At 52.5% G+C, this 25,828-nt stretch overlaps 1 protein-coding gene and 1 long non-coding RNA gene across 6 annotated transcripts in view; one reads left to right on the top strand and one right to left on the bottom strand.

Annotated features, from left to right (window-relative positions):
* Window positions 1-25,191, bottom strand: part of EML2 (EMAP like 2) — a 36,543-nt gene extending 11,352 nt beyond the window's left edge. The window contains exons 1-14 of one of the 5 annotated variants that reach the window (XM_017874351.1): window positions 24,837-25,191; window positions 21,719-21,937; window positions 21,511-21,634; window positions 21,234-21,341; window positions 18,422-18,450; window positions 18,080-18,209; window positions 14,253-14,402; window positions 12,696-12,765; window positions 12,487-12,597; window positions 9,475-9,570; window positions 7,788-7,922; window positions 5,952-6,051; window positions 1,140-1,294; window positions 864-989 (exon numbers count right to left, since the gene is read on the bottom strand). In XM_017874351.1, coding sequence (XP_017729840.1) covers window positions 864-989; window positions 1,140-1,294; window positions 5,952-6,051; window positions 7,788-7,922; window positions 9,475-9,570; window positions 12,487-12,597; window positions 12,696-12,765; window positions 14,253-14,402; window positions 18,080-18,209; window positions 18,422-18,450; window positions 21,234-21,341; window positions 21,511-21,634; window positions 21,719-21,937; window positions 24,837-25,008 — 1,725 coding nt within the window. In that variant the 5' untranslated portion in view covers window positions 25,009-25,191. Of the gene's footprint in view, window positions 1-863; window positions 990-1,139; window positions 1,295-5,951; window positions 6,052-7,787; window positions 7,923-9,474; window positions 9,571-12,486; window positions 12,598-12,695; window positions 12,766-14,252; window positions 14,403-18,079; window positions 18,210-18,421; window positions 18,451-18,930; window positions 19,008-21,233; window positions 21,342-21,510; window positions 21,938-23,239; window positions 23,262-24,836 lie in introns of those variants that run through there. The other 4 variants (XM_017874352.1, XM_017874354.1, XM_017874350.1 and 1 more) reach the window with 4 other exon arrangements.
* On the top strand, window positions 21,478-22,415 carry LOC108531093 (uncharacterized). Its single transcript, XR_001886058.1, has 2 exons — window positions 21,478-21,658; window positions 21,810-22,415. It is a non-coding gene; the product is annotated as an uncharacterized LOC108531093 (long non-coding RNA).
* Window positions 25,192-25,828: the final 637 nt, after the last annotated feature.

The following is a 25,828-nucleotide window of genomic DNA, read 5'->3' as shown; positions in this document are numbered from 1 at the left end:
TCAAGTGATCTGCCTGCCTCGGTGTTCCAAAGTAATATTAATATTACAATTAATAATTATTATAGCCAATATAATAGTGTGGGCTGGGTGCAGTGGTTCATGCCTGTAATCCCAGCTCTTTGGGAGGCTGACGTGGGTGGATCACCTGAGGTCAGGAGTCTGAGACAGCCTGGCCAACATGGTGAAAACCTGTTTCTAATACAAAAATTAGCTGGGTCCACACCCAGCTGGTACATGCCTGTAATTCCAGCTACTCGGGAGGCTAAGGCAGGAGAAGCTCTTGAACCTGGGAGGCAGAGGTTGCAATGTGCCAAGATTGTACCACTGTGCTCCAGCCTGGGTGACAGAGTAAGACTCTGTCTCAAAAATTTAAAAAAAAAAAAAAAAAAGTATAAATATAGTGTTTCCTGGTAGGTGAGTTCTTTAATTGGGTCGGGGATAAGGGAGGGAGGGAGGAGGCCAGGAAGGGAGGAGCAGGCATTTGAGCTTCGAGAAGAAATGCAAGCAGACTCCAGCAGGGCCTTCCCCAATCTGTGGAGCTGGAGACCGAGAGGTGTGTGGCCAGGGTGTCTGCAGCCATGGGACAACCTGTAGGGACACTCACCAACCTGAAGGATGCCACCCCCAATCAGAGTGGCAGGAGGCAGCACAGTTGGAGCAGGGGCCTGGGGCCCCTCTGCTGTGCTCGGAGTTAAACTCTTGGTTGCTGGATCCTGGGAAGGGGTCCTGGGTCAGGGCCAGGTCAGAGAAGGGACAGAGCAGGGAGGTGAAGAGAACTAGGAGTGGGGAGGAGGAGTGGATAATGCAGGGAAGACAAGGGGAAGAGTTGGGAAGAGGGAGGGGTGAAGTGGAGGGAGGCGCACCTGGACCAGCAGCGAGAAGCCTGTGTGCACGGAGCCCTGCAGGATGGAATTGCGGGTGGTCCCCACGTACAGTGTGTCACCGTGGCCCTCTGCCACAGTGCGCACAGGGCCAAAGTCCTCGGGGACCTGGGTGCGCAGATAAGAGGGAAGATGAGTAGGATGCACACAGGGGTGGGCGTGGGGTGACATGCTGTGGGGAGGGGGGTCTGGTGTTGGCAGCCCTGGTGAGATGGGGGGGTCTCTTCACCCCCATCTGAGCCCACTGCCCCTCCTCACCTCCACTTCCTGCAGCTTGCTGTAGTCAGAACCCCAGAGGACCACCCGCCGATCACGGCCCCCTCCGGACACCAGCGTCCCGTCCCGCAGGGCGCAGAGCCCAAACACGCCACCATCATGGGCGCCCAGCACCGCCTGTGTGATACGGTTCCCACCTGCAGGGTGGCCAGGGGCAGGGTCAACAGGGAGAAGCGACCCCTGTGCTGACCCCTGAAAGCATCTTGAACTCTCAAGCCTATGTCCATACATTCTCACCCACCTTTCCACCTTTCTTTTTCTTTTCTTTTCTTTTCTTTTTTTTTGAGACAGAGTCTCTGTCGCCCAGGCTGGAGTGGAGTGCAGTGGTGCTACCTCAGACCACTTCAACCTCTGCCTCCCAGGTTCAAGTGACTCTCCTGCCTCAGCCTCCCAAGTAGCTGGGATTACAGGTGCCCACCACCACACCTGGCTAATTTTTTTTCTAGTAGAGATGGGTTTCACCATGTTGGCCAGGCTGGTCTCAAACTCCTGACCTCAAATGATCCACCCTCCTCGGCCTCCCTAAGTGCTGGGATTACAGGCATGAGCCACCATGCCCAGCCCCACCTTTCCACCTTTCTATCTGCTCTTCCACCCACCCAACCACCCAAGCGACTGCCACATACCCACTCAAATATAATACCTTATCATCCATTCATTAAACCATCTGAACTAACATCTACCCATCCATCTATCCACCCTTTGGCCCATACACCCACCCATCCATCCATCCACTCACTTATCTACTGGTCTGTTAGATGAACACTATCCACTCATCCATTCATCACCCATCCATCCACCAGACTATCCATTCATCACCCTACCCATTCATCCACCCATCTCTCTACTGATCCATCCAGTCAGCCACCCTGCCATCTATCCATCAACCCACCTCTCATCCAATCATTTGCCCTCTCTTGTTTTTTGTTTTGTTTTTTGAGACAAAGTCTTGCTCTGTTGACCAGGCTGGAGTGTAGTGGCACGATCTTGGCTCACTGCAACCTCTGCCTCCTGGGTTTAAGTGATTCTCATGTCTCAGCCTCTGGAGTAGCTGGGATTACAGGCATGTGCCACCACACCCGGCTAATTTTTATATTTTTAGTAGAGACAGGGTTTCACTCTGTTGGCCGGGCTGGTCTCAAACTCTTTGACTCAAGTGATCTGCCCGCTTCAGTCTCCCAAAGTGCCAAGATTACAGGCATGAACTATGGCACCCAACCTAATAAAGACAATTTTTTAAAAAGAGAGGGCAGGCTGGCTGAGCACGGTGGCTGATGCCGGTAATCGCAGCACTTTGGGAGGCAGAGGCGGGCAGATCACGAGGTCAGGAGATTGAGACCATCCTGGCTAACATGGTGAAACCCCGTCTCTACTAAAATACAAAAAATTAGCTGGGTGTGGTGGCAGGTGCCTGTAGTCCCAGCTACTTGGGAGGCTGAGGCAGGAGAATGGCATGAACCCGGGAGGCAGAGCTTGCAGTGAGCCGAGATGATGCCACTGCACTCCAGCCTGGGCACAGAGCGAGACTCCATCTCAAAAAGAAAAAAAAAAAGAGGGCAGGCTGAGGCAGTTGGATCACTTGAGCTCAAGGGTTCGAGACCAGCCTGGACCACACAGCGAAACCTCATCTCTATAACAAATACAAAAATTACCTGGGCCTGGTGGTGGGCACCTGTAGTCCCAGGTACTTGGGAGGGAGAAGGATCACTTGAGACTGGGAGGCAGAGGTTGCAGTGAGCTGTGATGGCACCACTGCACTCCAGCCTGGGCGCTAGAGTGAGACCCTGTCTTAAAAAAAAAAATTATTAAAAAAAATTTTTTTTTTGTTTGAGACAGGGTGTCACTCTAGCCCCTAGGCTGGAGTGCAATAGTACCATCTCTGCTCACTGCAACCTCCACCTCCTGGGTTCAAGCAATTCTCCCACCTCAGCCTCCCGACTAGCTGGGATTACAGGTGCTTGCCACCATGCCAGGCGAATTTTTGTATTTTTAGTAGAGATGGGGTTTTGCTATGTTGGCCGGGCTGGTCTTGAACTTCTGACCTCATGTGATCTGCCTGCTTCGGCTTCCCAAAGTGCTGGGATTACAGGTGTGAGCCACCATGCCTGGCCTAAAAACTTTTAAAAGTAAAGATGAGGTCTCACTATGTTGCCCTGGCTGGTCTCAAACTCCTGGGCTCAACCAGTCCTCCTGCCTCAGCCCCTCAAAGTGCTAGGATTACAGGCGCTAGCCACCTCAACCAGCCCATCCTCTCTTTCAGTCAACTACCATTCACCAGTTAATGCGTGCTTCTATCTACCCATTTTAGGCAAGGTGCGGTGGCTCACGTCTGTAATCCCAGAACTTTGGGAGGCCGAGGCGGGTGGATCACTTGAGGTCAGGAGTTCAAGACCAGCCTGAGCAACATGGTGAAATCCCCTCTCTACTAAAAATACAAAAATTAGTTGGGTGTGGTGGCACGGGCCTGTAGTCCCAGCTACTCAGGAGGCTAAGGCAGGAGAATTGCTTGAATCCGGGAGGCGGAGATTACAGTGAGCCGAGATTACGCCACTGCATTCCAGCCTGCACAACAGAGTAAGACTCCATCTCAAAAACAAGCAAACAAACACAACAAAAACAAACAAACAAAAAAACACAAAAAACAAACATCCACCCATTTTCTGTTTTCCCATCTATCTACCCATTCACCCCTCTATCTACCCATCTGGCAATCTGCCTATCCATTCTTTCATCCATTAACCCATTCAATCAATAATTCTTTAACCAGTATTTGCTCTGGGCCCAGGTTCATATGGGGACACAGTGGTGACCAAGGCAACCACACACCCTACCCTTGCAGGGCTCATTGTAAATCAGCGCCAACCCCAGGTGTTCAGGCCCAGAAGACTCAGGTGCACACCCAGGAGACTGTGAGATCCCATAGAGGGCTCCACCCAGCCAGGTGAGTCAGGGAGGGCTTTCTGGAGGAGGAGATAGCTGAGCAAGGATCTGGAGGTGGAGTAGGAGTCAGCTGGGACAAGAGAGGACGGGAAAATGCTCCAAGTGGAAGGAACAAGTTTCTGTTGCAAAAAGCAGAGAGTAGGCGAGAATATGGATAACTGAGGGAACTAATAGAGATTTGGTGTGATTAAGTGTAACATACAAGGGCATGCATGTCAAGGCAGGAGACAGCAGGGCCAGATCAGGCAGAGTCCTGGAGGCCTCAGTGAGGAGCATGGACTTGTCATAAGGGAACCTGGGAGCAATGGAAGGGGAGGGATTGGGTCAGATTTACATTTGCTTCTGGGAACAAACCTAATTGGAGGTGGCGAGGCTGAAGACTGTGAGGTCAGGAAGGAGACGGAGATAGGAGAGGAAGAAACAATAATTCTCTTTAATTCCCATCCTTCAAGACTCAAATGTGGTTTCACTTCCTCCAGGTGAGCTGGGCTCTCTTTTTTATTTTTATTTTTTTATTTTTTGAGATGGAGTCTTGCCCTGTTGCCCAGGCTGGAGTGCAGTGCCAGTGTCTCAGCTCACTGCAACCTCTGCCTCCAGGGTTCAAGCGATTCTCCTACTTCAACCCCCCCGCCCCCGTGTAGCTAGGATTACAGGCACCCACCACCATGTCTGGCTAATTTTTTTTTTTTTTTAAGCAGAGTCTTGTTCTGTAACCCAGGCTGGAGTGCAGTGGTGCAATCTCAGCTCACTACAACCTCCACTTCCCAGGTCCAAGCAATTCTCATGCCTCAGCCTCCCAACTAGCTGGGATTACAGGCACATGCCACCACACCTGGGTAATTCTTTTGTATTTTTAGTAGAGACAGGGTTTCACCATGTTGGCCAGGCTGGTCTCGAACTCCTGACCTCAGATGATCCACCTGTCTTGGCCTCCCAAAATGCTGGGATTACAGGCATGAGCCACTGCGCCCAGCATGTTATTATTATTTTTTTATTTTTTGTAGATATGGGGTCTCACTGTGTTGCCTAGGCTGGTCTAGAACTCCTGGGCTCAAGCAATCTTCCTGCCTCGGCCTCCCAAAGTACTAGCATTACAGGCATGAGCCACTCTCCTAGCCTCAATCCATTAGTTTATTAATAAAGTCATCCATTGGTTGGAACAAGCATTTCTTTACCCAACCATTGGCTAAGACAATGAAGTCATTTATTCGTCCAATCATTGATTAACTTCTTGGAACAATCTGTTCTTCATAACACATTACTCCATTGGCTGAAACAACCATCCATTCCTTCACTCACTCATTCACTCATTCATTCATTGCTGTATAGATCCACTGCCTGAGACAAAACCTATTCACTAACATAGCCATTAGTGGTAACAACCCACTCATTTGTTCCTTTACCCAGTCACTCTCCCTTTAAGGAGGATGACACATTCATTTACTTATTCTTCCATCCATTTCCTAGGATCACACCTTCATTCATTCCTTCATTCACTCATTCATTGATCCACACTCTGGGACAAAGCACTTGTCCATGTATCCATTCATCTGTCCATCCGTCCTTCCTTCCATCCGCCCGTCCATCCATTCACCATCTAACCACAACTGAACTAACCCATTCATTGATAATCTAGACTTGATCCCTAACAGGGGATTTCCAGAGGTCAAGGCGGAGGGGAGTCAATAAAGATTTCCTGGAGACGGGGATATTTGAGCTGAGCCTTGACGGGGGTGTTAGAATTGGACATCCGTTTACACTCATTCCACACAAGCAGCATTCCACGAAGGGAGGCAGAGCCAGGAGTGTTTAGGAAGACTGGATTGGGGACCAAACAAATAGGGTGACACTGACCTTTGCCCCAAACATAGAGGTTCCCCCCAGAGTCCCCCGTGACCACGTCGCCACCTTCCAAAAAGGTCACACACAGCACATACTTCGGTTTCTCATGTTTCTAAGGTGGGAGAGGAAAGGAAGGTTTCAGAGCGTCACTGAAGCAGGTAGCCTCCCAGAGGTCATCTGTCACCCAGGACCGTGGCCAGGGAATCCCCTGTATGCATTTGGGTGTAAGCCTCTGCGTGGAGCATCACTTCTCCCACCTGCCTCCATCCCGCCTGCAGTGCTCTGGTGGCCTAGAGGTTCTGACCACAACTGTCTCACTTTCCTACCCCTGGGCCCACTTCCTGCCCTCTCTCTGGTCCCCCTGACTCTTTCTTTTGAGACATAGTCTCACCTGTCATCCAGACTGGAATGCAGTGGTACATATCGGCTCACAGCAACCTCCACCTCCCGGGTTCAAATAATTCTCCTGCTTCAGCCTCCCAAGTAGCTGGGATTACAGGCCTGCACCATTACGGCCGGCTAATTTTGTTTTATTTTCTTTAATTTTGAGATGGAGTCTCACTCTGTCGCCAGGCTGGAGTGCAGTGGCAGAATCTCGGCTCACTGCAACATCCGCCTCCTGGGTTCAAGCGATTCTCCTGCCATAGCCTCCCAAGTAGCTGGGATTACAGGCGCCCGCCACCACACCCGGCTAAATTTTGTACTTTTTTTTAGTAGAGACGGGGGTTTCACCATGTTGACTAGGCTGGTCTCGAACTCCTGACTTTGTGATCCACCTGCCTCCACCTCCCAAAGTGCTGGGATTACAGGCGTGAGTCACCGCGGCCGGCCTGGTCCCCCTGACTTCTCCACTCCTGTCGGCGCATCATTCGTCCTGTCTCTCCTCCTCCTTCCTCATCTTCAGTCTGTCTCTCTACGTCCTCTTCCCTGCCTCAGTCCTCCTTCTCAGTGTCTCTGTTTCATCCCCATGCCCAGTGTTCTCTGGGCTTCCCTTTGTGGGGTGGAAGCCCCATCTCTCACCAAAGGCAATGAGCCCTATAGGAGGAAGCCCCGTGTCTTCCCACCCTCTGCTTCCCACTCAATTTGTCTGCCTCAGCTTGTGGCTCCCTCAGCCAGCAGCCTCTGAGTTCCCTGATTATCCCTCATATTGACAACCGCAGCACCCCAGTTTTTTTTGTTTTTGTTTTTTTTTGGAGACAGGGTCTCGCTTTGTTACCCAGACTGGAGTGCGGTGGCACCATTATGGCTCATTGCAGTGTCAACCTCCCTGACTCAAGCAATCCTCCCACCTCAGCCTCCCAGGTAGCTGGGATTACAGGTGCGCACCACCATGCCGGTTAATTTTTGTATTTTTTGTAGATATGAGGTCTCACCATGTTTCCCAGTTTGGTCTTGAACTCCTGGGCTCAAGGGATCCTCCCACCTCAGCCTCCCAAAATGCTGGGATTACAGGCGAGAGCCACCTCGCCACAGTACCCATTTGTTGAGCATTTACTATCTGCTAGGAGCTGCTATACTCTTCATCCCTTTGAATTCTCACGACTTTTTTTTTTTTTTTTTCTGAGACAAGGTCTCGTTCTATCACCCAGGCTGGAGTGATCACGGCTCACTGCAGCCGCAAACTCAGGTGATCCTTCCACCTCATGGTGCCCGGCCACCTCTTAAATCCAGAGTTAAGGCGGATCATCACCATGGTATGGAGAAAGAAACTGAGGCCCCAGCAGGCAACATCTCAGCGTCCCTGTAACCCCAAACCCCTGCCACCCTGTGGGGGATCTTACTACCTCCCTGCCTGTCCCTGACTACCTCTCTCAGGGCCAGCCTGTCCCCCAAATCCCTGGCACTCACCTCAAAGAGGCCTTGCCGCTTGCTCAAGCTGCCCCCCTCCAAGGTCCAGAAGTAGATGTGAGATTTCCCGCAGGTGATAAGCACAGTAGGGTCCGTGGGGTGGAAGGTGGCCACCAATACAGCCTCGTTGGAGCACTTTGGGGGTGGGGGAGATTCTGAATGAAGATCTCAAAGTCCCCAAGGCTACTATACCCGCCCCTCACAGGACTGCCCTATACAGCTGTTTGGGTTGTATGCTGCACACGTGAACTTTTCCTTTTTTTTTTTCGAGAAGGAGTCTTGCTCTGTCACCCAGACTGGAATGCAGTGGCATGATCTTGGCTCAATGCAACCTCCGCCTCCTGAGTTCAAGCAATTCTCCTGCCTCAGCCTCCCGAGTAGCTGGGATTATAGGCACGTGCCACCACACCCAACTAATTTTTGTATTCTTAGTAGAGATGGATTTCACCATGTTGGCCAGGCTGGTCTCGAACTCTTGACCTTGTGGTCCACCTGCCTCAGCCTCCCAAAGTGTTGTGATTACAGGTGTGAGCCACCGTGCCCGGCTTTTTTTTTTTTTTTTAGTAAATAAATAGAACAAAACCCAGGTTTCCTGCCCCCAGCCAGGATAAGTGTGCAACCCGAGGCAAGTATGTCTTCCCCTCACCATGCCTCATCCATAAAATAGGTCACCTTCCAGAGAGGCAAATCGAGACACCACAGGACTGCAGAGTCAGCAGCCACCTCAAACCCACCCTTCTGTTGGGCCTGGTCCACCGCACCGCATATCCCCACATCCTCACTAAGGCCCTACGCGGAAGATGCTACTCACCAAGGCCCTACGAGGAAGATGCTACCATTATCCCCATTTTATTTTATCTATTTATTTATTTTTTTTGAGACAGGATCTCACTCTGTTGCCCAGGCTGGAGTGTAATGGTGCAATCATGGCTCACTGCAGCCTCAAACTACCAGGTTCAAGCGATCCTTCCACCTTAGCCTCCCAAGTAGCTGGGACTACAGGTGCACGCCACATCCAGCTAATTTTTTTTTTAAGTGCCAGGGTTTTTTTTTGTTTTTTTGTTTTTTGTTTTTGAGACGGAGTTTAGCTCTTGTTGCCCAGGCTGGAGTGCAACGGTGAGATCTTGGCTCACCGCAACCTCCACCTCCGGGTTTAAGAGATTCTCCTGCCTCAGCCTCCCAAGTAGCTGGGATTACAGGCATGCGCCACCATGCCTGGCTAATTTTGTATTTTAGTAGAGACAGGGTTTCTCCATGTTGGTCAGGCTGGTCTCGAACTCCCAACCTCAGGTGATCCGCATGCCTTGGCCTCCCAAAGTGCTGGGATTACAGGGCTGAGCCACTGCACCTGGCCTTTTTTTTTTTTTTTTTTTTTAAGTAGAGATAGGTCTCCTTATGTTGCCCAGGCTGATCTCAAACTTCTGAGCTGAAGCAATCCTCTCATGTCGGCCTCCCAAAGTGCTAGGATTACAGGTGCGAGTCACCTTGCCCAGCCTATTATCCCCATATTACAGATGAGGCCACCGAGGCTCTGAGATGGCAAGCAGCTTGCTCAAAGTCACGTAGCCATCAAGGAGTAAAGCCAGGGCTTAAACACGGGTCTATCTGATTGCAGATTCCTAACCACTGAGATTGGGCAAGTCCCACAGTAGCACCCAGGGGGAGAGGATGAGAAAAGTCACCTCACCTTAACATCCACCACCTTGGTCTCCTTGGCCCAGTCCCACACCGAGAGCATGTGATCATTGGATTCATCCACTGCGCACAGCAGGTTGCCCCCATTCTAAAGAGCAGGAGAGAGGAGGGGGACAGAGGCAAGGGGAGTCAGGACCCATCCTCCCCCCCATGCCTATCAAGGCATTCACCACACAGGCCTGTTTTAAAACCTTCAGGCTGGGCACAGTGGCTCATGCCTGTAATCATAGCACTTTGGGAGGTCTAGGTGTCTAGGTGGGAAGATCGCTTGAGCCCAGGAGTTTGAGGCCAGTCTGGGCAACATAGGGAGACCCTGTCTCTTAAATTAAAACAAATTTAAGGCCGGGCGCGGTGGCTCAAACCTGTAATCCCAGCACTTTGGGAGGCCGAGACGGGCGGATCACGAGGTCAGGAGTTCGAGACCATCCTGGTTAACACAGTGAAACCCCGTCTCTACTAAAAATACAAAAAAAAAATTAGCGATTGGGTGCCTGTTGGTTCCAGCTACTCGGAGGCTGAGGCAGTGAGAAATGGCGTTGAACCCGGGGAGGCGGAGCTTGCAGTGAAGCTGAGCATCTGGCCACTTGCACTCCAGGCCTGGGGTGAACAGAGCAAGACTCCATCTCTCTTCAAAAAAAAAAAAAAAAAAAAACAATTAAAACAAATTTAAATATTAAAAAAAAAAAAAAAAAAGCTGAGCATGGCGGCTCACGCCTATAATCCCAGCACTTTGGGAGGCCGAGGCAGGCGGATCACAAGGGCAGGAGATCAAGACCAGCCTGGCCAACATAGTAAAACCCCGTCTGTACTAAAAATACAAAAAATTAGCCAGGTGTGGTGGCAGGTGCCTGTAATCCCAGCTACTCAGGAGGCTGAGGCAGGAGAATCGCTTGAGCTGGGAAGCAGAGGATGCAGTGAGCCAAGATCATGCCATTGCACTCCAGCCTGGGCGACAGTGAGAGACTCAGTCTCAAAAAAAAAAAAAAAGACCTTCAAAGGCCCTGCCATTTCGCAGGAAACACATTAAAATACACCCTCCATTAGAAGCTGTGAAGACATCTGAAATGGTTTTCATACTATGCCTTGAAATGACTCATCCCTAAGAAACTCATCTCATTTGCCTTCAGCTATTGTTTCTCTGCAGCCAGCACCCCTAGCCAGGAATTCTTGCTGACATCATTTCATTTGCGTTTACATATATATAGAATGACTGATGTAGGTGAAATTCAGCAATTAACCAAGTTGGTATTATGTTGGGTTTTTGATTTTAATTTTATTTTTGTTTGTTTTTTGTTTGAGACTGAGTCTCACTCTATTGCCCAGGCTGGAGTGCAGTTGCACGATCTTGGTTCACTGCAAGCTCCACCTCCCTGGTTCAAGTGATTCTCCTGTCTCAGCCTCTCAAGTAGTTGGCATATGCCACCTCATGCCCCGCTAATTTTTGTATTTTTAGTGGAGACAGGGTTTCACCATGTTGGTCAGGCTGGTCTTGAACTCTTAACCTCTGGTGATACACCCACTTCCACCTCCCAAAGTGCTGGGATTACAGTCATGAGCCACCTCGCCCGGCCAGTGTTGGGTTTTTATACCCTTCATTAAATACAGGTTAATTTTGATTTGGCAAGGTTTTATTTTCCCCACACCTTTGGTAACAATATAGCTTACCCCCACCCCAAGCTCTTAAACATTTCTTTAGGCCTCAGAAAACCCGTGAGGCTCCAATCCAGTGCTTCTTAAGTTATCTGTGCAGGAGACTGGCTATTTTTTACTCCCTAATCCATTGAAGACCAATATTTTAATCAAAAATGATACAAATGTAAAACATGATTTATATATATATACATATATATTTTTAGATAGAGTCTCACTCTGTCCCCCAGGCGGGAGTGCAGTGATGGGATCTGAGCTCACTGCAACCTCTGCCTCCCAGGTTCAAGTGATTCTCCTGCCTCTGCTTCCTGAGTAGCTGGGATTACAGATGCCCATCACACATAAAAATTTTTGTGTATTTTTAGTAGAGATGGAGCTTCACCATGTTGACCAGGCTGGTCTTGAACTCCTGACCTCAAATGATCCACCGACCTCAAATGATCCACCCATCTTGGCCTGCCAAAGCGCTGGGATTACAGGCATGAACCGCATCTGACCAATTTTTATTCATTTTTTACTTTTTAAAGTCAGGGTCCTGCCATATTGCCCAGGTTGGAGTGTAGTGGTGTGATCACAGTTCACTGCAGCCTGGGCTCATTCAATCCTCCCACCTCAGCCTCCCAAGTAGCTGGGAGTACAGGCCCACACTAGTACACCCAGCTAATTAGAATTTTTTTTTTTTTTTAAAGATGGAGTCTCGCGCTGTTGCCCAGGCTGGAGTTCAGTGGCGTGATGTCGGCTCACTGCAACCTCCCTCTCCCGGGTTCAAGCGGTTCTCCTGCCTCAGCCTCCCGAGTAGCTGGGACTACAGGCGCCCGCCACCACATCAGGCTAATTTTTGTATTTTTTTGGTAGAGACGGGTTTCACTGTGTTGGCTAGGCTGGTCTCAAACTCCTGACTTCAAATGATCCTCCCACCTCAGCCTCCCAAAGTGCTGGGATTACAGGCATAAGCCACCATGCCCAGCCAAAATACAATTTTTTTTAAAAAAGCCCACAATCACACACTTGGATGTTGTGCTGCTGTCAAATTGCTCTCCAAATTCCTAAAGGCTTACTCTCGCTTTCTGTACTTATCTCTGCCCGGACATGCCAAAACCCGCCTGCACATGGGCAAGGAGCAGCTGGGCCCTAGGTACTGGGTTTAAAAATGCCTGAGAGAGCTGGCCAGGCGCGGTAACTCACCCGCCCCTTGGCATGAGGCCACGCCCTCATTGTGACGTCACAGAGGCGGGCCACGCCTCCAGCAGAATTCCTAGCTCTCAACCCAAGTGACGGGTGAAACGTTGCGGTGCGGGCACTTGCCCTCCTTTTGGGGGTGAGGGGGCGGGGTTAGGGTGGGCGAAGGACTTACAGATTTGGAGAAGCCCACACAGCACACGGCTCTGTCAAACACCCCCAAGCCCAGCACGTGTAAGGTGGAGAGGGAAACTGAGTCCCAGATGCGCACGTGGGGTGGCAGCGGCTGCAGGGAAGAGAGGCTTGTTACCTTGAGGGGGCCAGCTGCCTGTCCCCCACAACTGCGTCCTGCACTCTTTTCTGCTTTCCCCTCCCTTCCATTACCTTCCCTTCCTTAGTGGTGCCCGCCACCTGTCCCGTGGCGATGGTGACCATATCCGGGTGGATGGCCAAGCTGCAGAAAGGGACAGACAGACCAAGGCTCAGTGGGAAAGAGGAGGCTCCCAGCTACCCAGGACATTCATTCCACAAATTGACTGGTTCAGTTTAGTCAATAAACATCTATTTAGTCCATTAATAGCCGTAAGCGGATGCCCTCCGGGTACGCTGGCTCAGAAGCAAGACTCAGGCCTGGGGTCTCTAACTCAACTGCCAGCAGGACGCAGGTCTGTACTTCAAATAGCGGCCAGGAGAGCACACTGATTTAAGGGGGCTTACACCACCCTGCTCCAACCACCAGGAATTGTCTGGAATGCCTATTCAGTTTGTTGTTGTTTTTGTTTTTTAAGAGACGGAGTCTCCCAGCACTTTGGGAGGCCAAGGCGGGCGGATTACCTGAGGTCAGGACTTCGAGATCTGCCTGGCCAACATGGGGAAACCCTGTCTCTACTAAAAGTACAAAAATTAGCTCGGCGTGGTGGCGGGCATCTGTAGTTCCAGCTACTCAGGAGGCTGAGGCAGGAGAATCGCTTGAACCGAGAAGGCGGAGGTTGCAGTGAGTGGAGATAGTGCCACTAGACTCCAGCCTGGGAGACGGAGTGAGACTAGTTCTCAAAAAAATAAAAAATAAAAAAAAAAAGATGGAGTCTCGCTCTGTCCCCCAGGCTAGAGTGCAGTGGCAGGATCATAAGCTGACTGCAGCCTCCAACTCCTGGGCTTCAGCGATCCTTCCGCCTTGGCCTCCCAAAGTGCTGGTTTTACAGGTGTGAGCCACCTCGCTGCCCAGATTTTCTTTTCTTTTTCTTTTTTTTTTTTTTCATACAGAGTCTCGCTCTGTCACCCAGACTGGAGTGCAGTGGCCGGATCTCAGCTCACTGCAAGCTCCGCCTCCTGGGTTTCTGCCATTCTCCTGCCTCAGCCTCTGGAGTAGCTGGGACTACAGGCGCCCGCCACCACCTCCGGCTAGTTTTTTGTAATTTTTTTAGTAGAGACGGGGTTTCACCATGTTAGCCAGGATGGTCTCCATCTCCTGACCTAGTGATCCACCCGTCTTGGCCTCCCAAAGTGCTGGGATTACAGGCTTGAGCCACTGTACCCGGCCCCAGATTTTCAAAAGAAGGGAAAGATCCAGGAATTGAGTGAATTCACTGTCTGAATTTTTTCTGAGACAAGGCTGGCTCTTTCACCCAGGCTGGAGTGCAAGCAAACCTCCTGAGTTCAAGCAATCCTCTCGCTTCAGCCTCCCGAGTAGCTGGGACCACAGGGGCTCACCACCACACCCAACTAAAACATCTGAAATATTGAAATATTGATATTCAATCCATTTTGCCACTGAATTCAGCCTGAGGGCAGCTGGTGGCTTTGGAGGGCAGCTGGGAGCCAAGTCTTGGCCTCGCCCCAAACCCCACAGGGCAGCAATGTGAAAAGAGGCCTAGAGGGGCAGGGGCTGGAGCTCCACCTCCGGCCACAGCCCCCTCCCGTCCCCTCCCTCCCACATCTCACCATTTGATGTCATCGTTGTGTCCCAGGTAGTGTCGCTGCCTCTGCTCCTCCACGCTGTATAGCACAGCCACGGAGGCCACAAAGTACACTATCTCCCCGGTGGGCAGCAAATAAAGGTTGGCCCGGCAGTCTCGGCCACGGTAGCCATAGCTGGAGCCACCCAGGGGCCGGTTAAGGAATGTGTCTTTTTGTTGTTGTTTGTTTTCTGTTTATTTATTTATTTTTTCTTTTGTTTTGAAAAGTGGCACAGTCTCAGCTCATTGCAACCTCCGACTCCCTGGTTCAAGCGATTCTCCTGCCTCAGCCTCCTGAGTATCTGGGATTACAGACACACGCCACCAAGCCCAGCTAATTTTTATATTTTTAGTAGAGACGGGATTTCCCCATGTTGGCCAGGATGGTTTTGATCTCCTGACCTCATGATGCACCCGCCTCGGCCTCCCAAAGTTCTGGGATTACAGGTGTGCACCACCACACCCGGCCTGTTTTGATTATTTAAGATGGAGTCTGTCGCCCAGGCTGGAGTGCAGTGGCATAATCCCAGCTCACTGCAACCTCCGCCTCCCGGGTTCAAGCAATTTTCCTGTCTCAGCCTCCCAAGTAGCTGGGACTACAGGCACATGCCACCATGCCAGGCTAATTTTTATATTTTTAATAGAGATGGAGTTTCACCATATTGGTCAGGGTGGTCTCCAACTCCTGACCTCAGGTGATCCACCCATCTTGGTTTCCCAAAGTGCTGGGATTAGAGGCATGAGCCACTGGCGCCCAGCCAAGGAATGTATTTTGCATCACACACACTGGCTGAGGACCAGACTCAACAAGCTCATTGGAATGAGGTTTTTCTGTTTCCACTCTCACCCCTGTAGTGGGCTGATGGTTCCCTCCCACTCCAAAAAAAACATGTCTGTTTCCTTTGTTTTTTGTTTTTTTTTGATATGGAGTTTCGCTCTTGTTGCCCAGCCTGGAGTGCAATGGCGTGATCTCGGCTCATGGCAACCTCCGCCTCCTGGGTTCAAGAGATTCTCCTGCCTCAGCCTCCCAAGTAGCTGGGATTACAGGTATGCGCCACCATGCCCGCCTAATTTTGTATTTTTAGTAGAGACAGGATTTCTCCATATTGGTCAGGCTGGTCTTAAACTCCCGACCTCAGGTGATCCGCCCGCCTTGGCCTCCCAAAGTGCTGGGATTCTAGGTGTAAGCTACTGAGCCCAGCCTATGTCTGTTTCTTAATCCCCTCAACTTGCAAATGTGACCTTACAAGGAAAATGGGTCTTTGCAGATATAATTATAGATCTCAAGATGAGATCATCCTGGATTATCAGAGTGACCCCTAAATCCGATCACAAGTGTCCTTATAAACAACAGAAGAGGCAACCTCAATCTCCTGAGCTTAAGTGATCCTCCTGCTTCCGCTTCCCAAATAGCTGAGACTACAGGCATGCACCACCATGCCCAGCTAATTTTTTATATATTTTTTGTAAAGATGCAGTCTCGCCATGTTGCCCAGGCTGGTCTCAAACTCCTGGGCTCAAGCAATCCACTCGTCTTGGCCTCCTAAAGTGCTGGGATTATAGGCATGAGCCACTGCACCCAGCCTGCCTGGCTAATTTTTTTTTTTTTTTTTTTGTTGAGACGGAGTCTCGCTCTGTCGCCCAGGCTGGAGTGCAGTGGCCGGATCTCAGCTCACTGCAAGCTCCGCCTCCCGGGTTTACACCATTCTCTTGCCTCAGCCTCCCGAGTAGCTGGGACTACAGGCGCCCGCCACCTCGCCCGGCTAGTTTTTTGTATTTTAGTAGAGACGGGGTTTCACCATGTTAGCCAGGATGGTCTCGATCTCCTGACCTCATGATCCGCCCGTCTCGGCCTCCCAAAGTGCTGGGATTACAGGCTTGAGCCACCGCGCCCGGCCTTGCCTGGCTAATTTTTTAAAAAATTTTTGTAGAGATGGGATCTCGCTTTGCTGCCCAGGCTGATAGTTATCTGGTTTGTTAACTGCTCATATTCCCCGATAAGACTGTGAGTTCCATGGTGGCTGAGATTGGGCTGTTCTTTTCATTTCTGTATCTCCTCCTCCAGGAAGCTCTCCATAACCCCAGGCTGGGTCAGCCCCATCCCTGTGGATTCCCCATCCCAGCCTTGCACACTCTGGTTTGTCACTCTCAACGAGTCTGTTCCCATGCTAGACTGTATGCCCCAGGAGGGCAGGTGGATGCTGTCATGGTCAGCACTGGGTCCCCAGCCCTATGTTGCAGATGTTCAGAAAATATCTGAATGGGCCAAGCACGGTGGCTCACGCCTGTAATCTCAGCACTTTGGGAGGCCGAGGCAGGTGGATCACTTGAGGTCAGGAGTCCGAGACCAGCCTGGCCAACATGGTGAAACCCTGTCTTGACTAAAAAAAAACACACAAAAAATTAGCGAGGCATGGTGGCGCATGCCACCCAGCTACTCGGGTGGCTGAGGCAGGAGAATGGCTTGAACCCAGGGGGTGGAGATTGTAGTGAGCCAAGATCGTGCCACTGCACTCCAGCCTGGGTGTCTCAAAAACAAGAAAATATCTGAATGATTGTCAGTATACATATATCCTGACCCAGTGGAAACTGCTGTGCCCTGCAGTCACTGCAGAGGGGAGCAATCTGAGGTCCACGCTTTTGCAGTCTCAGCCACCTCTCATCAGATGCTTATCAAGCCCCACTGGCAGGACATTCGGGACAGATTCCAGGGGATGTTTCCAGCTGCCTCGAGAAAGCTCTGGGCTCCCAGAAGGCCAGGCCATTTCACCAACCACCCTGTCTCCTCCAAAGAGTAAACCAAGGCTCAGAGAGAAGCAGACACGGACCGGATTCCTGGGGTGTGGACTCCAAGCTCGATAGGCTTTTAGGAAAAAGTTTGAGTCCCAGAATCAGGATTCTTGTCCCTATCTATAATCTCAGTTTCCGTATCTGGAAAGGGGGTATAATAATTTCCAAACTGTAGGCCTCGGAGAGCTCTCGGAGGCCACTAGTTGTAAAAAAACAAATTCATACCTGGAATAACTTAGAACAGTGTCTGTCACATAGTAAGTGCTTGAGTTATTATTATTTTGAATTTTTTGTTTTGTTTTGTTTTTGAGACAGGGTCTCACTCTGTTGTCCAGGCTGGAGTGCAATGGTACAATCATGGCTCACTGCAACCTCGACCTCCCAGGCTCAAGTGATCCTCCCACCTCAGCCTCCAGAGTAGCTGGGAATCACAGGAGCATGCCACCATGTCTGGCTATTTTTTTTTTTGAGACGGAGTTTTGCTCTTGTGGCCCAGGCCGGAGAGCAATGGGGCAATCTCGGCTCACTGCAACCTCTACCTCCTGGGTTCAAGCGATTCTCCTATCTCAGTCTCCCAAGTAGCTGGGTTTACAGGCACATGCAACCACGCTCAGCTAATTTTTGTATTTTTAATAGAGACGGGATTTCATCATATTGGTCAGGCTGGTCTCAAACTCTTGACCTCAGGTGATCCTCCTGCCTCAGCCATGAAATTCATTTTTCAGAGAAGGCAATTAACACACAGAGTCAAGGCGACTTTTCCCCGGGTCACACAGCCAGGCTCCCAGCCATTCCCAACTCATTGTTGCTCAAATGCACCATTCCCACTCTGGTCACACAGCCCTTGAACGTGCTGTACCTTTTTTTGTGTGTTGCCCAGGCGGGTCTCAAATTCCTGGCCTCAAACGATCCTTCCATCTCAGCCTCCCAAAGTGCTGGGATTACAGGCCTGAGCTGCCTTGACCGCCTTTCTATTTCCTCTTGAAGAGATGGGAGCACTCAGGGGTTTCCAGAAAAGGATACACCCAGTCCAGCTTGAGCCGGCAAGAAGGCAGCTCCGAGCGTGTGTCCAGGCTGTAGGTGGGTGCCAGCTCATCTGGGATCAGCATGGGCACAGGGCGGCCCCTCAGGAACATTTTCACGGAGCCATCCTCTGCCAGGACACCCCCAGAGGTCAGGCACTGACACCAGCCCCATCCCTATTCCCTCTCCTCTTCCAGCTTTTTTTTTTTTTTTTTTTTTAAAGGCAAGGAAACTGAGGCCAGAAAGGCAAAGACCCAGTAGCCAGGATTCCTGACCTCTGGCTCCAGCTTGTCACCCCAGCAAGCAAGCTTCCACCAAGCCCTTCCCCATCTCCCCACTCACCCACACTGAAGATAACTTCTTTGGTTTTGCTGTCAGGAAAGGACAAAGAAAAACAAAAGGTCTTAGCAGTCAGGTCAGAAAAGGGGAGAAACCATTCCTCCTCCCCACCGCTCCCCGGAGGTCTCCGATGAAAACGGGGCCGAGTAAGGGGCAGAGCGCTGCCTCTCTGCAGGCCGTGTGCTTTGCTCGGTTGATCTTGCAGAGCCTAAGACACAGGCCCAGAGAGGCAGTGATCGCCAAAGATCACACAGCACGAAGTGGCAGGGACGCGATCCTGAAAGAACGGAGTCACCAAGGACCCTTCCCTCCTAATCAGCACGGTGCTCCCAACGCCCCCCACCCGCAGTCCCCCAGCACCCCAAACGTCAAGCAGCGGGAGAAACCTGGAGAGTTTAAGGGAAGGGGCGTGTCCCCACGCCGGCCTGGGCCCCAGGGGATGGGGAAGACCTGAGATCTAAGCCCCTGGAGCGCGGAGAGGAGATGGGGGGTCGTCTGCAAAAGGGTCTCACCCAGCTCCAAAGCTACTCATGGCGGCGGCTGGCGGAGCTTCAGGGCCGGGGGTGGAGCCGGGACCGGCTCTGCCGCTTCCGGCCCTGGGAGGTGCCCGGACTGCCGCGCCCCTGCCCCGCCCTCCACGGCCGCCCCTGGAGCCGGAGGGTCCCACCGGGTCACACATCCCGGGCTGTGGACTCCCGATCCCAGGTTCTTTCAGGGTGGGTGGGGGAGACTTGTTGAGAAGATGGACTCGGGAGCGCGCCTGCTTGAGTTAAAACCCCCGTTCTGCTAATTCCTAGCAGTGTACACAGGTCGTCCAACCTCTGCCTCGGTTTCCTCATTTTAAAAATGGGGATAATAAGAGTACCCGGCCGGGCGCGGTGGCTCACGCCTGTAATCCCAGCACTTTGGGAGGCCGAGGCGGGCGGATCACCTGAGGTCAGGAGTTCAAGACCAGCCTGGCCAACGTGGTGAAACCCCATCTCTACTAAAAATACAAAACTTAGCAGGGCGTGGTGGCTGGCGCCTGTAATCCCAGCTATTTGGGAGGCTGAAGCAGGAAAATCATTCGAACTAGGGAGGCGGAGGTTACAGTGAGCTAAGATTGTGCCATTGTGCTCCAGCTGGGCAACAAGAGCAAGACTCTGTCTCTAAATAAATAAATAAATAAATAAATAAGAGAACCCACACCTCCAGGGGATAGTTGAGAGGATGAAATTGGTTAATTATTGAGAAGTGCCTGGCGTATACATAACGCTGTATTTGTGTTTGCTATATTTGAGCAGAGTTGAAATGTGCAGCTTTTGACCTTGGTCTTGCCCTTGCGTGGCCTCCTAGCTCTGACCACGCCCACTACACCATAACTCCAGCTTTAGGGTGATTTTTGTTTCGTTTTGTTTTTGATACAGGGTGTTGCTCTGTCGACCAGGCTGGAGTACAATGGCGTGATCATGGCTCACTGAAACCTTGAATTTCCTAGGCTCAAGTGATCTTCCCGCCACAGCCTCCCAAGTAACTGGGTCGACAAGCGCAGGCCAACACGTACGGCTATTTTTTCTCTCTCTCTCTCTCTCTCTTTTTTTTTTTTTTTGTTTTTTGTTTTGTTTCTTTTTTATTTGTTTGTTTTAACGGAGTCTCGCTCTGTTGCCAGGCTGGAGTGCAGTGGCGCGATCTCGGCTCACTGCAGCCTCCGCCTCCCGGGTTGAAGTGATTCTCCTGCCTCAGCCTCCCGAGTAACTGGGACCACAGGCACGCACCACCACGCCCAGCTAATTTTTGTATTTTTAATAGAAAGGGGGTTTCACCATGTTGGCCAGGATGGAGATCTTGTGAAACACCCGCCTAGGCCTCCCAAAGTGCTGGTATTACATGCATGAGCCACCACGCCAGGCCTAATTTATTTTCATTTTTAGTAAAGACGAGGGCTCGCTATGTTGCCTAGCCTGGTCTCGAACTCTTGAGCTCAAACGATGATCCCGCCTCCGCCTCCCAAACTGCTAGAATTATAACCTCAGGTTTTTACTCGGTCCAGATCTTCAGTATAGCCCTGCCTCTGGAGTTGACCACGCCTGTCATTCTGATCTCAACCACCTCCTCCCTTCTAACCCTGTTCCTGAGTTGACTCAGTCGTTTGAGAATTGACTGCTACCTCCCCGCAAAGCTCCTTCTCCGGCCCGCCAGGCATTCTGATTAAGTCAATTTTCATGTATTCCTTAGTTGAGTACCTTCAAGGCCTCCAAGTTGGCTCCACCTCTTGGCATTTGGCCACGCCCCTACGGCCCCGCCTAACCTTTAAACCACGCCCTTTTCCACCAGGCAGTGCCCCCTGATTTTGATGTCAAGGCTTCCGGAATCTGGCATGCCTCCACCTGGTCTCAGCCTCTGTTACCCCGTACCCCAGGTTTTAATTTCGCCCAGGCGAACACTCTGGTCGCACCTTTAAATTCCTCAGACTCCCTCTTTCCTTGCAGAAACTCAGTGGCTGCTCCCTTGACTTCATCCCTGAAACTTCTCTCCTTTACTTTAATAACCACGTCCATAAGCCAAGCTCCTCCCTGACTTCCTCACCCTGTAGACCTGACTGCCCAGCTCCTAAAAACTCTGGCCACGCCCCTCAAATATTGACTCCGCCCTCCCAGACCTTCCTCTGTTACGGTGCCACCTCAAGATTGGTCCTTCCGAGGCTCTGGCACTGTCCCCGCATTTGAACCAGCTGGCCCCACTCTAGGTTACGACCTTGTGGCCTGGGGCATGACTACATTTCTCGACCACTTCCTCCCTATCTCTTTCTGCTGCTTGACGCCGCCCCAGTCCTTACCCTTCCTTTTTGGCGCTACAGTTGCTGCTGGAGGATGTGGTCCGGCTGCGGGGGTCTTCGCGGCGCACCGAGGCCAGGCGCTCTGGTGACAAGTAGCGGCGGACACTGCTAAAAGAGAGCACACAGTTGGGGGCAGAGCCTTCGAGGCCAGCAGGCAAGTTCAATGAGCGGGCGAGATCCTCCCTGCACCTTCTGCTGCTGGAGCTCAGGCAAACAAACCACCTCTGTCTCCCACGAGGTCTTGGAAGAGGCTGGGGGTCCCGGCCTTGTGCCTTACCTGCGCCCGGAGGTCGCCTCCTTCTTGGGAGAGGATGGGGACGTGGCATAGCCACCCACGCGCCGCGGGGGTCCCGAGCCATTAAGGGGCGTCCTGGTGGGAAGGCCTTTCAAGAGCTGACACACTGGAGGGATGGGGACAGAAGAGGGTGAGTATGAGGACCAGGCCCCGTCCTCCCCATCCCACCCCTCCAGTCTAACCCGGATACCCGAGGCAGTGGTGCCTAAGCGCGGAGGCGCCCGGCCCTTGGGGGTGCCCCGCGCGCGGAGCGCAGCTCCCTGTTCTTCGCACGCCCGCAGGCGACGCAGAGCATCCGCCAGCGCCGCCTTTAGGACCGCCAGCTCGTCTTCCTGTAACTGCAGCCGCTGCTCCAGCGCCGACACGCGGTCGTCCACTTCCATACCGCTCGTGCCAGACAAATTGTCATCTGGAAGACGGGGGAGTGTCGGCTGCAGGGCCACCCAGGAGCTCCAGTACCCAACCGGTCCCTCCCGCCTTCCTGGGTCTAAGCGAGGGGGCCAGCCACGCCCCTTTCCTGTCCCGCTACCTGGGGCTGGGACACTTGGAGATGGGCCAAGGAAGAGGACTCTGAAGGGGGAAGGAAATCCCCACCGCTCTCCAACCCATCCCCACACTCCTCTCTGCTGCAGCGCGCTGGCCCTGTGACCTTGGGGAAGTCCCTTCCCTCTTATTTTCTAAGGTTCTGTGAACCCAGGAACCTCTCGCTCTGGCTTTAAGATTCTATGACTAAGACGTGGCCAGGCGCGGTGGCTCACGCATGTAACCCTAGCACTTTGGGAGGCCGAGGCGGGCGGATCACGAGGTCAGGAGATCGAGACCATCCTGGCCGACACGGTGAAACCCCGTCTCTACTAAAATACAAAAGAAAAAAAACAAAAAAAATTAGCCGGGCGTGGTGGCGTGTGCCTGTAGGCCCAGCTACTCTGGAGGCTGAGACAGGGAAATCACTTGAACCCGGAGGGTCAGAGGTTGCCATGAGTCAAGATCATGCCACTGCACTCGTACTCCAGCTTGGCGACAGAGCGAGACTCCGTCTCAAAAAAAAAAAAAAAAAAAAAGATTCTATGACTAAGACTTTTAAGTATCTATGAGTGATAAGAGCATTTGCAAAATGACACACTAACCTACTCCTAATGACACTAAAGTTCTAGAATTGATCCCCAACATCCTCCGACGAAGATGCTGTTATGAATACCAACGTCTCTTCACTGTCTCTAAGACTCTCCCAGTCAAAATGTCATGCCTAGCCTCCCCATGTCCCCTCCTCTCCTCACCCTGGGGTTCGACCCTAGAGCCAGCTGCAAGGACAGAGCTTCGGCGGCCCCTGGCGGCGGACTTGGGGGTTGCAGGCAGCGCATCACAGACCCAGAAGACCCAAGGGAGAATGCAGACGGGGATCACACCTAAACTCTTCCCCAGCAGGCATTCCTCTTTTCTGTTCTCCTTCTTTATTTCGCCTCTACCCCGCGCCCCAGAGTTGGCTCTCCAGCCTATGGATGCAACCAAAATGACTCCCCGAGTGGCCCCCCCAACCCCGCTCATTTTCCCAAAGTGGGAGGGGCGGAGACCCAAGGGGTCCCTCTCCCCCTTTTCCCCCAGAATACTCATACCCAGACTCATTGCTGACCACAACCAAGGAAGCCCTGGTTCCCAGCCTGGTGGAAGTAAAGGTGGTAGCTTAGACAGGGACAGGGCGTGGAGCTCGCACCTGCCATCCCGCGTCCATAGGCCGCCCAACTGGCCCTCTGGGCTCCGCAGTGCAGCCGCCGCTCCTCCCTCCTTCCCCCCGTAGCCCAATCGCCTGCCGAGGCTTGTCCGCCCTGCCCCCAACTCAGCGCCTCCCAGGTCCGGTGCCTGGACCTGCAGAGGGAGGTAGGAGCCTCCTGAGGTCAGAAGGAGTGAGCCGTCAGCACTTAGAACTCATAACAGTGGGAAACCTCTAGGGGTCTTGTTGGCATCAAGTTTTGCAAACGGGAAACTAAGGAAGGAGGCTAGCAGGTGTGTGCAGAGACACGCCAAAGATCACCCAGCCAGTAAGTGGGGGCGGGGGACCCAATCACCTCCTTTGCTCAGCCTGGGCCTACCTACCATTAATAATACGACCAGAAAAAAATGGCATCTGATACCGTGAGCTTACATGTGCCAGGCGCTGCTCACACAAAACACTTAGCACGTTCCTGGCTCATGTTGATGCTCGATAAATCCAGAATAGGATTAACTATTTTTATGATACCTAATGCTTTTGGCAACTCTAGTAGTCGTAGTGGCATAATCCATTTTAGGAGGAGAGGAGGAGGAAGGGTACTGAAGCCCAGAAAGGTGACGTTACTTGTTACATGCACACACAGCAGATCAATGGAAGAACCCATACTCAACCCAGGAATGGCCACCCTGTCATTCTGGCTCTTAGAGGGACAGAGGAGGACAAAATAAGAATTCTGGGTCCCCTGCTAATTCCAGTGGTCCCTGGCACTAGGGTGTGTGCCCAGAGGACTGAACCTCCAAACTGAGTTAAATAGAGGTGCTTTCATCTTGACACTTGTGCCCCACCCAGAGCGGCCAGTTGCACTGTCAGGCCTTGGCCAGCCCATCCTGCCAACCCTCACACCTCCACCATTCCCACCCCTGTGACTCAAGCCCTCTGCTCCCTCCCGACCATCCCCCCATCCTCAACCCTTTTTTCCCAGAGACCAGGCCTCACTTCCCACTTTTCCCTCCCAACTCCCCTCTTCTCCTATCTCCCTTAACCTGAGCCTGACACCCATAGTGGTCCTTCTGGTATCACACGCATTTGTCTAGGGAGAAGGGATGGTCCTAATGCACGGGAGGGCCAGGGCCAGAGGATTTGGGAGGTATCCTAAAGGCAAAGTCCTCTGACTGTCCCTTTCCAGTCCCACACTCTGCCCTCAACTCAACACCAAATCCATCCCCACCCCCTCTGTCTGTCCCCCTGCTACGGAGATAGGGGAGCATTCCAGAAGCTTGAAGGGAGAAAGGGCAGAGTTCCAGGCCCAATCGACTCCCAGGTCCTTCCCCCTTCCAATCCCTGGTTCCTTCGTGTTCTGCCCTTCTCTCCTCTCCGTCTAGCCACCTCTGGAGTAGCGGAGGATCCAAGTGGATGGGGGGCTGGGATCTGGGTTTTGGGGACCAGGGACCTTCTCTTGGGTCAGGGTCCTGCTGAGGGAGAGGAAAGGGGGATCTTCAGCAAGGGAGGGGGATGGGGACTTGGAAGGAGGAGGTTGGGACAAGAAGAGATGGGTCCAGCCTTGGGCGGGGCCAAGGTCGGAACTGAGGAGGGGTCTCACCGTTGCAGTATTGCAGCAGCGAGGACGTGTCGTACAGGCCGCAGAAGGCCGGGCCGCGCTCCGCCATCGTCCCACCACAGCCACCGCCGGCCCCCCCGGTCCCAGCTCGGGCCCGGTCCCCCCCACCAGGCCCTGCCTCCCGTTGCCATAGCAACGCCCTTCGTTCCAGCATCCCCAGCTCAGCTTGCCTGGCATCAGGCGGCCGGCGCCGGGCCTGGCGCTGGGGTCATCCCCCAGGATGCCCAGAAAGGGGGGTAGGACACCCCCTGCCAAGCCCCCCAACACAATCCTCGGGCCAGGATTGGCTGCGCCCAGATCCCCCTAGGTACCGTCTGGTCCCGCCCACAACCAGAGTGTTTTCTCTCTAGACCCCCCTCCTCGCCCTTTCAGAACCAATGAGAGACTGTCGCGCAGGGCCCTCCACCAATAGGGATGCAGAGGGATTGGAAGGGGCAGGGCCTCTTCTGCTTTCAGCCTGAAGCGCAGCCCCGAGCTCCGGGAGGAGGATGGGGTGGAGGTAGTCACTCCCCTATCCCCAAAACCTTCTCCTCAGATTTTCATTGGATTTTCCAAAAGCTCCCTCCTTAAGACCAGGGCCCGACCTTACAGCCCCAAACCCACTCAGGGAGCTCTTGTTTATTACATCTAGGCCCACCCCCAAGCTCTTAGCCCCACCCCTGGAATCTTGCGGGTGCTAAAGTTTTATTCCTGCCCACAGAATCATTAGCACCGCCCCCTGAACCTCCAAGGGTTTATAGTATAGTACTTCTCCAGAGCTCTGGACAGGACCTTCTTATAGGATTAGTTCCGCCCTCGGAATTTAAACCCCTCCCCCCGCAGTCTGTCAGTCCCTCCCCAACCTTCCCCACCACTCTTTCTGCGGCCCCAGGCCCTTAACTCCGCCCTTAGAGCCCTAGCCTCCCACAACCGTATTATCCACTCCGGGCTTTGGCACAGGCCCAGTTGTGAGGCTTGGACTAGCCCGCGTGTCA

The sequence above is a fragment of the Rhinopithecus bieti genome, unplaced genomic scaffold (genome assembly GCF_001698545.2).
Source record: "Rhinopithecus bieti isolate Rb0 unplaced genomic scaffold, ASM169854v2 scaffold_7888, whole genome shotgun sequence".
In the NCBI taxonomy this organism is placed as follows: domain Eukaryota; kingdom Metazoa; phylum Chordata; class Mammalia; order Primates; family Cercopithecidae; genus Rhinopithecus; species Rhinopithecus bieti.
The sequence above is the reverse complement of the archived record's forward strand: the minus strand, read 5'-3'. Positions and strand labels throughout refer to the sequence as shown.